At 62.5% G+C, this 10,474-nt stretch overlaps 4 protein-coding genes across 4 annotated transcripts in view; 1 reads left to right on the forward strand and 3 right to left on the reverse strand.

Moving 5' to 3' along the window:
• The window catches only part of F751_6396 (putative NADH dehydrogenase), a gene marked incomplete at both ends in the record, with an annotated part of 3,375 nt that extends 1,887 nt beyond the window's left edge, over positions 1 to 1,488 (reverse strand). Inside the window, 4 exons of the mRNA XM_011397451.1 lie at positions 61 to 323; positions 514 to 748; positions 924 to 1,061; positions 1,285 to 1,488. Coding sequence (XP_011395753.1) covers positions 61 to 323; positions 514 to 748; positions 924 to 1,061; positions 1,285 to 1,488 — 840 coding nt within the window. The remainder of the gene's footprint in view (positions 1 to 60; positions 324 to 513; positions 749 to 923; positions 1,062 to 1,284) is intronic.
• Positions 1,489 to 1,899: 411 nt separating this feature from the next.
• F751_6397 (Uncharacterized protein C3F10.06c) lies at positions 1,900 to 3,838 on the forward strand (the record flags this gene model as incomplete). Its single annotated transcript, XM_011397452.1, has 3 exons — positions 1,900 to 2,262; positions 2,417 to 2,789; positions 3,009 to 3,838. The coding sequence occupies 3 exons, from the start codon at positions 1,900 to 1,902 to the stop codon at positions 3,836 to 3,838; spliced, it is 1,566 nt and encodes a 521-aa protein (XP_011395754.1).
• A 265-nt stretch (positions 3,839 to 4,103) lies between these two features.
• Positions 4,104 to 7,185, reverse strand: F751_6398 (putative thiol methyltransferase 2; the record flags this gene model as incomplete). The annotated part of the gene is made up of 9 exons (XM_011397453.1): positions 4,104 to 4,332; positions 4,543 to 4,728; positions 4,901 to 5,079; positions 5,229 to 5,370; positions 5,478 to 5,509; positions 6,149 to 6,362; positions 6,557 to 6,675; positions 6,811 to 6,984; positions 7,111 to 7,185. 9 exons carry the CDS (start codon positions 7,183 to 7,185, stop codon positions 4,104 to 4,106), a joined length of 1,350 nt encoding a protein of 449 aa, XP_011395755.1.
• A 2,345-nt stretch (positions 7,186 to 9,530) lies between these two features.
• Positions 9,531 to 10,474, reverse strand: part of F751_6399 (Obg-like ATPase 1) — a gene marked incomplete at both ends in the record, with an annotated part of 3,592 nt that continues 2,648 nt past the window's right edge. Inside the window, 4 exons of the mRNA XM_011397454.1 lie at positions 9,531 to 9,584; positions 9,734 to 9,786; positions 9,919 to 10,012; positions 10,329 to 10,460. Coding sequence (XP_011395756.1) covers positions 9,531 to 9,584; positions 9,734 to 9,786; positions 9,919 to 10,012; positions 10,329 to 10,460 — 333 coding nt within the window. The remainder of the gene's footprint in view (positions 9,585 to 9,733; positions 9,787 to 9,918; positions 10,013 to 10,328; positions 10,461 to 10,474) is intronic.

Here is a 10,474-nt window from a genome sequence, read left to right on the forward strand (position 1 = left end):
CCCCCCCCCCCCCCCCCCCGCGCACGAAGACAAACCACCACTGTCTTGAAGCACACACACCTCCTTCACGATGCCCTTGACCAGGTGCACCCCCGCGCGCGTCAGCTTGAGCGCGGCATACTCCCTCAGCCGCGCGTCGAAGCTGCTGAGCAGCTGGTCGGCCTCGATCAGCGTGATGCGCATGTCCCGCGCGCGGTTGGGGTCCAGCTTGGCCAAGTCCTTGCGCACAAAGTCGGCCAGCTCCCCGGCAAACTCGACGCCGGTGGGGCCGCCCCCCACGACGCAGACGTGCAGCAGGCGCGCCCGCTCCGCCGGGCTGCGGCCTGGAGGGAGAGAGGAGGAGGGGGGGGGGAGGGATGTGTTGCGAAGGTGTGTGTGTGCGGGGTGTCTTGCCCTGGGTATCGTCTGTCGCGGGTGCACGCCGTCCCACCGCGTGCCAGTCAGGCCCATTGCCAACACGATGCCCCAGTCCCGAGCACCGCGCCGCCCCGCACCCAGCGCTCCGCCACCCACCCGGGATGCTGGACTCGCCCCAGTTCTGGATGAGGCGCGTGCGGATGTCGGTGGAGTTTGCGGCGTCCCGCAGCGGCATGGTGTATTCGGTGACCCCCGGGATCCCAAAGGTACTGCCCTGGGAGCCAGTGGCGATGGCCAGCACATCGTACTGCACAAAGAACTTGAGCCCGTCGTGCGTGCTGCTGCACTCCACCAGCCGGTCCTGGGTGTGCACCGCGTCGCACTCTGCCAGCTGGCGGATGGATGGAAGGTAGAGGGGGGGAGAGCGTGAGTGAGCAAGCAGGCATGGCAGCCGGGGCGAGCATCCTCCAAACAGGCGACATGGGGGATGGAGGAGCCGCAACAAGCCCCAGCGTAGCATGACCATCGATCCCCAGCCCCTCTCACTGCACCAACCCAAGCCGCACCAGGAAGTTGTTCTGGGGAAGACGCAGGGCAGGCTGGATGTCGGTGATGGGCACCGTCACAGACCGGGGCTCCAGGGTGCCCACGCAGCTGGAAGCGATGAGAGGAGTGAACACCATGTGGTTGCGTGGCGAGATGATCTGGGGGAGGGGGGAAAGGGGGGCAACGATGCCGCCACTTGGCGCTGGAGACCGTGCAAGAGGGGACGGGAGCCCACGGAGTGGGTGCCAAGGCTTGATGCAGCTGCCAAGGCTTGATGCAGCTGCCGCGGGGGGCAATCAACCACCATGCCCCTTATGCCCTCATATTCTCAGCGCAGGGGGCCCCTGGATCACCCAGATCCCCCGTCTCCACGTCAATCACCGTGATGTCAAACTTCTTGGGATCGATGTCGCGGGCCAGACGCGCCCCGCCCCACCCGGTGCCCAGGATGACTAACCGGGGCCGACCGGTGGACAGGGGGAGGGTGCTCTGATCGCCGAGTGCCTTGGCATAGGCACGTACCCCCAGAGTTTCGATCCCTCGCCCGCCCAACGCCCGGGAGAAGGCCTTGGCGATTGCGAGCATGGCGAACGCCGGCTCCTCGCCCAGATCAGGGGACTACCCTTGCTGTTGGGCTGTTGTAATGGAGTCTCGACGTACGGAAAGTAAATAATGCTTAGGCACGTTGTTCCATAGTTTCAAGGAGCCTGCAGCAGAGGCGATAACCATGCATGTAGTATATACTTCAATATATAATATGTCAATTTTTTGGCTCGCAGGTTGGTGAAGGGGTGTTTCAAGTCCACCCCATGGTAATGCACACGCGGCAACATGACAACAGGTCTGCGTTGTGCCCCCCACTGTCGTCATCACTTGCGAGGGGACTCGATGCTGCAGCGCGTTCGTGCATCCGCACTGCGAACTGCAGGGCATCAAGATCAGTAAGGATGCATGCAAACGGGTGTAGGGTGATGGCTCGGAGGTCTACCCAGGCATATGGAGTATCTTCCGCGCAACGAGGTTCCCACCCTCACGCACGTCCTGAGAGCCCTCAAACGCGCGGAGCACGGACTTTACAACTGCATCGCATCTATAGTGCATGACCATGAGTTCGTAAAGGATGTGACAGCCCGGTACCCGGGCGTGCCGGTCCTTCCCAATCTGCGGTGTGGTGGGTGGTACGTGCCCGACCCCACCCACACCTGCGCGTTCAAGAGCACCGATGGGCACTCTGGCAACTGGTCCTTCTCCACGACCCGCCTGAATCTCAACGTCGCGCAGCTGTCTGCAAGGCATGGGGGCTGCATCATAGTAGATGCCACACGCCGTGGGAAGCGCTTCCCCGTGAGTGTGGTGGAGGTGGGGTGCCACACAGGCCAAGGATAGTTTGGGAGAATCAGTACCCTCTTCACGCACACCCAAGACAGCTGCGGGAAACTTTTGCCGTGCAAGGTGCCAGGGACCGTCCCGATTCCAAGCCGGGCTTTCAAAAGTATCTGTCCTGTTCACACAGGACGCCTTCTCCAAGACCCTTCCCATCTGGGCGGCCGTTGTAAATCGTGCAGTGGCCCAGCTCCGGGGCACGACGGTCGACGAGTCAGACTGGGATGCAGCCCTCCACCTCCCTGCCTGGGTGCCGGACAGCGAAGCACACCAGATCGGCCTCCGGCTGGACGGCTGGGCGGCAGACCTCTTGCACGTTTGTCCCGACATCCACGGCCTCGCCGGCACCCTCCTGAAACCGCTGCGGTGCATGTGGCTCGCGCATGACAGCCGGACGTGGGGTGATGCGATGGACGGTTCCCTGGCTGACCTGGCATTCACACCCCTGATCCTCGCGTCGGCTTCCCTCTCCTCCGGGCGCCAGCGGCGATGTCTGGAGCTCGGTCCGACGGCTGACGGCGGTGAGGGGGGGCAGGGCGGTGCAGGGCGGATGCGAAGCTTCTCGCTGTGCTGTCTCGTTATGTTTTCCTGCGGGCCCCTCCCCTCGCGCTCCTGCTCCTGAATGCACACACCCTGTACCCTGGCCTCACAACAGGGCCTGGCACCCAACCCTTGCCCTCACCCCTCGGCACCCGCATCACCCCCATCCCCGCACACCCCAGACGCCCTGCAACTTCCGTATGACTACGTCCCGGGGGCCGGGGACGATGAGGAGACATGGGCCGGGGGCCTGTCCCCTGAGGTCATGTGGCAGCACCACAGGCAGCTGCTGGAGGCCGGCCCAGCGGGCGCCGAGGCGCTTGCGGCCCGGCTCATGGCCGGCAGGCCAGGCCCAGGCGGCCTGTTGCCCCGACAGGGCCGCAGGCGCGGCGCAGGAACCTGCACGGACCAGCACCACCCGCTGCCGGCGGGGCTGGGGGCCGGGGTCGGGGCCCAGGCTCCGGCGGCGGGTTCGAGCAGGCGGCCTGTTGTCGTGCCCGGGACGAACCTCTTCCTGGCGCTGGACGCCGACCAGGACAGGCTTGCCCTCCTCGTGGATCTGGTGCTGGACCTGCGGACGGCGACGGGCGAGGACTGTGGCGCTGCGCCAGGCGCCACAGCGGCCAGGCTGGGCATGCTGGCCTTGCCCGTGCCGCCCTGCAAGCGCGACAAGGCGGGCCTGCTCCGGCGCCTCCCCGCCGTCCTGGACGCGGTCTGCCCCGCGCTGCGGGGCGGGCGACGCGTGGGCATGCTGGGCGACGCCGGCGGCGACGCGCTCGCCGGCGCGGCCGTCGCCGTCCTGGCGGCGCTCTACTCCATCGACGCCGCCGGCGGGCTCCGTCCGAGGGAGGGCGGGCCGGGCACCGGGACCCCCGCCGTCAGCAAGACGGATGTGCAGAGGTACCTGGGCGTCGTGGCGGCGGCCAGCCCCGCCGCCCGCCCGACCAGGGGCATGCTGAAGCAGGTGTTTGCCTACTTTCATGCTGAGCAGGCGCGGGCGGCGGCGGGCTGAGCTGCCTGGCACTGGGCGCTTCAAGCACCCAAGCCACACGCTTCGTGGTCGGCTCACTGTCCGGCCCCTGTCACACCGCCCGGGCCTCTCATGATATTTACACATCGTGCCCTTGCCTAGCCCTTTCCAACGTCGGCTTGTACCTTGACCCGCCCCACATGCATGCGCAGGGGCATGGCTGACGTTACTCGTGAGCATCTCAAACCGCCCGAGCCACATGCCGACAGAGCACTCTGAACAGTGACAGGCTCGCCCCAGGTTCAGCTCAGACCCTGCCGTCCATGCCGTCCAGGAAGCCCCCAAAGAACCCGCTGACAGACGGCAGCTGGGCGGCCAGCTGCTCCCAGGGCGGGGAGCCTCGCCCGCTGGCGCGGATGCGCCCATCCAGGCGCAGGCTGATGTACAGGCCCCCGGCGGTGGGCGTGCCCTGCGACTTGGTCTGCTGCTCGAACCAGGTCCGCCACTCAGCGAGCCGCACCGGCTGGGCGACCCACCTGGGACAGGGGGTTGGGTTGCAAAGGGACGGGTGGAGTGGGGGGTTGCGGCGGGGGCCGGGCGCAGGGCTGGGTCGAATGCTGGAGGCTGAACATGGAGGCTCAGGCGCCGTGCCAGCATGGGGGCACCTCCACCACCCTGCAGCAGACCCCAAGCCAAAAACCCAGCATGAGTCGACGCCAACAGCATCCCCCTCCGCCGGAGCGCACTTGAGGTCCGCGGCGGAGGCCTGGGGTGCGGCGCCGTCAGAGGTGCCACTGCCCTGGTCGTAGATGGCAGCCGGCACCAGCAGCACCCCCGCCGCCTGCAGTCTCTCCCGGAAAGGCTCCGCGGCCCCCACCGCGGCCTCCACCTGCTCCCGCGTCCCGACCATGATCACCACCCGTGCTGACCCCCTGTGTGTGCGGGAAGGGGCGGGGGGAGGTGGCCAGGCAAAGCTGTTTTGGAGAAACCTGTCACTGAGAGATCCATCCACAGGCCTTGGAGACGCCCTGCACGTGTCACAGGCAAAAGACCCACTCTCGGATGTGTTTTGGAACCAAGCACACTCCATCCCGCCCGGCCCACCGGAGGTCGGCGAGGCGGAGCCTCCTCCCGTTCTGGAGCTGGACCTCGCACGCCCCCAGCTGGCCCTCCCGCATCACGCGGTTGACAGCAGTGCCCCGCGCCTTGAGATCGCGGCGCAGGAGCCAGGCGGCCACGGCCACCACACCCGCATTGATCCCCAGGTTCTTCCAGGCATCAGGCTGCTTGGAGGGATGGGAGGGAAGGGTGGCGAGGGGGCTCATCAAGGCGACTGGGTGTCACGCTGGTGGAGCAGGTTGGAAACGCACACACCAGGATTGGACAAGCAGCTCCACGTGGAGGGCGAGGGGCGCCTGCACCCTCATCGCACCCCGTCTTTGAGGATGTAGACGAGGCTGAAGAGGGAGCCGATGCCAGCGCTGGCGATGCAGAACCCCAGTACTATGATCCTCAGACTCCGGAAGGGTGACTCCACCTCGACTCGGAGACTGGCCTCCTTGTCTGTTATGGGCCTGCGCGGGTGGGAGGGATGGGACGCAGCATCGGCTTTCATGAGACAGGGATTGACCATGCATGATGGGGCCACCCCATGCGGCCCCATCACTGACACTGCTGGTACCTAAACTCTAATCTCTGGGGGCCCTTCTTGTCCTTGACAGCCATGCATGGTGTCATTGGCGTCCTCCGGGGCTGCCGCACCGTGCCGAGCCCGGCATGTGGAACATGGGAACACGGCGTCAGGATCCCGAGAGCCTGCCCTCCGACGCGAGAGGCCACATGGGGCCGTGCACTTGTGCAGGAATGCAATGTGCGCTCCATGCTAGCAGTGCGACAAATGTGAAGGGGATCGCATGTCGTCTGAAAAGGGCTCAACCTGCAGGGCCTGGCCGGCATGCACCCATGTGCGGGTCCCATGCTGCGCACCGGCTTCGATGCCACGCCAAGGTCTCCCACACCGGATATCGACGGTGAGCCCACCCTCCCATTTCATTGGTTCATTCCCAGAGGCCAGCTAGATTACAGGCGATCCAGAGTGTCATCACAGTGCACCAGGGAAGGATGAGCTGTGATGAAATCACCAGCTCCTCTGCGCTCAGATCCGCCGCCACACAGCCGTCATCTCCATGCCCTCGCGGCCCTTGTGACTGAGCTCGTCCGGGACCTTTTCCAGGGTTTCAAGCTCAAAGCCTGGGATTGCGAGGGGTGATTGGCTTGGTTGGCAGTCGCCTACAGTGCATTGAACTCGCCATGCCACACTTGCCGTCGCACGGCAGCAACCCCCTCCCCCACCCCCCCTCCCTTGGTCACAAAATCCACTGCCGTGCCTGCGGGGATGAGCAGCTCCTTGCACATGTCTGCGTGGATGTACCAGGGCGGTCCAGGGTCTGCCGCAGGGTTGATGGGAAAGATGAGGGTGATGAGCTTGCCTCCTGGCGACAGATGCCCATGCCAGGCCTTGGCCCAGTCCTCGCGCATGGTCGGATGCATGGCGCACAAGAAGGTACTGCGGGAGATGAAAAAGGCGTTTGAGTGGCTCGAACAACTGGAAGGTGCATGGCGGAATTCAAGTTTGGGAGGGCACAACAGTCTGGGCACAGATGCATCATGGCGCCCGGTCACTCCACCATCCTCTGTGTGAGAGACGGCCATGCAGGGGATACACGCCCTTCCTCCTCACGCTCATGAACCCTTCCTCACTAGTCATAGCCGACGTCAAAGCCAGCAGGGTCCTTCCACTTGAAGAAGTCACCGGTCTCCACGTAGCACTTGCTGGTATCCACCGACTGCGCTGCAATGTACTCGTTGGCTGCAGGGGTCTGCAGCATGGGTGGATGGGTCACGTGGACCAATGGTCCTCGTGTGGAGCCATTCCACGCTCAGTGTGTTTCCGCATCAACCGCGCACTCGGCCAACACTGCACACGGCTCACACTGCACCCTCGAGTCACTCACTGCCGAAGGGGCAAGCTCCAGGCCGATGGCCTCCTTGGCGCCAGCCTTGATGAAGGTCACGGGGTCGTACCCTCTGCCACAGCCCGGCACGAAGACCCTCTTCCCCTCCACAGCCACGGTTCCCCTTTTTAGCAGGTCGAGCAGTGCAGGCGATGATTGACATGCATCGAATCTCTGTGGTGCGAAGTATTGATCGAAATAGGGTTGGGGGGGGGGTCGCACTGTGCAGCATCGCATGAGATCCAGACCACAGCACAGGGAGCAAAGCGGGTGGTGCAGGCATGAGTCGCACACGCTCACCTCGCCGGGCTTGAGACCTGCATTCCAGCTTGCCTCCCAACGTTTTTGATATTCATCCACATCTGAATCAGCCATGGCGGAGGGCGTGGATTGAAGTCCACCTTTGGGGCACTTGTGTTTCTGCCCTCGCAAGAAATCAACACCGGACTTCGGTCGATAAATGCCGACGTGAACAATGCACGGTCGGAGAGTGCAGATCGCACTTGTGATGGATTTGGACGCAACGACTCCCGTTCTGATCATCATTTGACAAACATATGATCATACCGCGACTTCCGGAACCATGTGTTACCACATTCTTCGGGTCATTGGCTACGCCGCGGTACCGCCGCGCAGACATTCAGGAAAGAGTAAGGAATGCCATCCACGGCTTTGTATCATTGCTTAGACTGGTATTCTGGACCACAACATAGTGAAAGGTGACTGCTGTTCCTTCTCGCTCCCACAGGGTGAGCAGTGGGAGTGCGGGGTTGCAAGAGGGATACAGTTCCATTGGACGCACACACTCCCAGACAGCTAGTTACGACTCTGAGCTGTCTGTATTTAGTTGCGCCCAGATTGATATGCTTGGGTGCCAAATTGTGCGTGTGCTCCCTGTTGCCCACGCGCATGCACCTGGAGTAGACACCTTGTTGCTTTCAACTTGTTGAATGTGATGCAACCATCCATCATCCGTCTCATTGTCGATCCTTTGTCAACTGCACAGGAATACGGAGCGTAGGCCATACCCGTCTTCTGTATGTGTGATAGGTCTGCATGCATGTTGCGGTGGCTTTAAATTGATGGACACACTGGTCACGTCAGAGTGGGACACTGACGAACGATGGAATGCCCAAATTATGCGCTTCTCATGCTCCATCCAAGCTGAGCTCAAACAGAGTCGGGTAGTAGCACCCTGGGAGCCGTCCACGCATGGCACAGAGTTGTAGTTGGGACAGCAGAATAGGGCCATATGTTGCACCCATGTTGGCAGAGTATGCCTCGGCAGGGACGTCTCTGGGGGCTGCATGGAATGATGAACAGATTTGATTATTTCTGTGGTTGGTATACGTAAGCGTCCGAGTCTTGCCTGGACTTCTGGTGAAGGCGGCAGCATCTAAGATGTCGGCGTCGGTCGCTGAGGCGCAACCCACACCAACCAGGTCCCCTGCACCTCTTCCCCACCAGACCGCCACCTCACGCTCACCCTGTGCCTGCCTCAATCGGGGTGATGCTGGTGGCACCTTGGCCAGGGTGAGATGAGGAGTGAAGGGCCGCCGAGATGGCTGCATCAGGCCCCGCTGCACAAGCCCTTGCTCCAGCAAGTCTGCCAGCCTGACCAGGCTCCGCCTGCCTGCGTCAGGCACGAGGTCCCAATACAGAACCTGGCACAGCTCAGGCTAGGAGTCAGTGCATGATCTTTGCTCTGTTGTGTGAAGCTGTCTGCACCGTTCTCTCACCGCCCGAAATGTGCACCCCAGCTGCGCACCCGGTGGTTGAAATCACTCAGCCCTGTCAGGGTGATGGACGGGGCTGGAGGCGTTGCGGCGTGCAGGACGGCATGGGCAACATCGGCTACCTCCCTGCAGTTTGTGTCCTCCAATGGGGGAGGTTCTCAAGGCTACAGCGCAGCGGGCGGGTTGCCATCCCTGCCCGGACCTGCCAGTGTGAGCGCGAGAGTTTACCTGCAGGCCTCTTCTCCCTGGAGACTCAGCACTCCAAGCGTGATGTGCAAACTGGCAGGATCGACAAGGGTGGGCGCCAGTGACGGCACACAGCCGACCAGGTCGGTCTGGATTGCCCTCACAGCGGCTTGCAGGCCAGGCACATGGTTTAGCGGGAGGGCGAGGAAGTGCGTCGGCCTGGGGACGTACATGCGTGCAGGCCGAGTCCGCCAAGCAGATATATTCATGTATCTGCTTTATATGCTCAGACACGGGCGATCAGCGTGTGACGCATTGCCCTCGCACCCAGGCAGCCCTGTCTGAGTTTCAATAGGTCGGAGCTTGGGGCATCATGAAGGGGTTTCACCGGGCTGGATGCTGAGAGATCATACGCATTTAGACTCCTAAGCTGTCTTACTATGATGAAGTGGTGCACCATGGTCCTTACGAGGTAGTACCATCGGAGTCAGAAATCATACCTTGTCGGTCACTAGTAGTCCGCGCCCTGCTCTCCCTGTTGCAATACTATGCAATGTCAACCCCACCGTACAATGTAGAATCCCGCTGCAATGCATCATGCTTTTCATGGCAGCATGTAGCCTCACGGCGCACAGACTTGAAACGATAGTTTTATGCTCCCTACCTGGTGCAGATCCACTGGGACAGTGTCTGTTGCCAGTGCTCTCCTTGTACAGCATGACCATGCAGTGGCATGCTGACCATTGGCAAGCACTGACACCTCAGCGTAGACTGTCGAGCTGAAGCCCGCCAATGACCTCACTTCTTCTTCTCCGCCGTCACGTTGAACTTGAAATGGCAGATGTCGCCGTCCTGGGGTGTGGGAAGGTGATGCTGCCGTGTTTGTCTTTGGCCTCGTGCACAGAAACTCTGCCATCGCAGCAAGCACACCCATCAGCTCGGAAAACCACGGCGTGGAGCATTTGGGCCCCTCACAGATGTCCTCCCTGCCTCCCACGCACCTGCATGACATAGGTCTTGCCCTCCTGGCGGTACTTCCCAGCCGCCTTGACGGCTGCGGTGAGGGAGGAACCAGGTCGAGGGTATGCAGGGTTGAGGCTCTGAAGAAGATCATGCTCTGGTGAGCCGACCTTGCCTCCCCTGCATGGACAGCCATGCACCACATCCTCCCCGCCCCAGGACACACCATTCTCATTGCCCAGCTCCTTCAGCTCGTCGTAGTGCATGACCTCAGCACAGATGAAGCCGCGCTCAAAGTCGCTGTGGATTGCTCCCGCCGCCTGTGGTGTCGGGGAGGTGTTTGTGAGTGTGGGGGGTTTGACACGTGGGGGACTGCTTCAGTGTGATGCTGTTCAGAGCACCCAGGCGGGACACACGATCTCATTCAGCCACATTCAGCTCCTGCACGCCCCTGTGTGCCTTCGACCTGAAGGCGGGCCGCGCGCTACGCTCCAGTCACCCCGCAGCGCAGCGCACGCATCACACCCGTCATCGAGCTTGTGCGTTTGCAACCTGCACATTGCCCCCGCCTGTGTGCAGTGGGCCACCCACACCCAACACTCAACAACCACTGCCACAGCTGACCAGCCCGCACACCTGCGGCGCCTTGGAGTTCTTCCTGATTTGCCAGCATCGCACCTCGCCGGGGCCACACGTGAAGAAGTAGATGAGGTGAACCGCCTTGAAGCCAGCAACGATGATCTTGGGCAGGGCCGAGGTGCACCCATGCTGTGCACGGGAAC

Source organism: Auxenochlorella protothecoides (assembly GCF_000733215.1).
Source record: "Auxenochlorella protothecoides strain 0710 unplaced genomic scaffold scaffold88, whole genome shotgun sequence".
Classification (NCBI taxonomy): Eukaryota; Viridiplantae; Chlorophyta; class Trebouxiophyceae; order Chlorellales; family Chlorellaceae; genus Auxenochlorella; species Auxenochlorella protothecoides.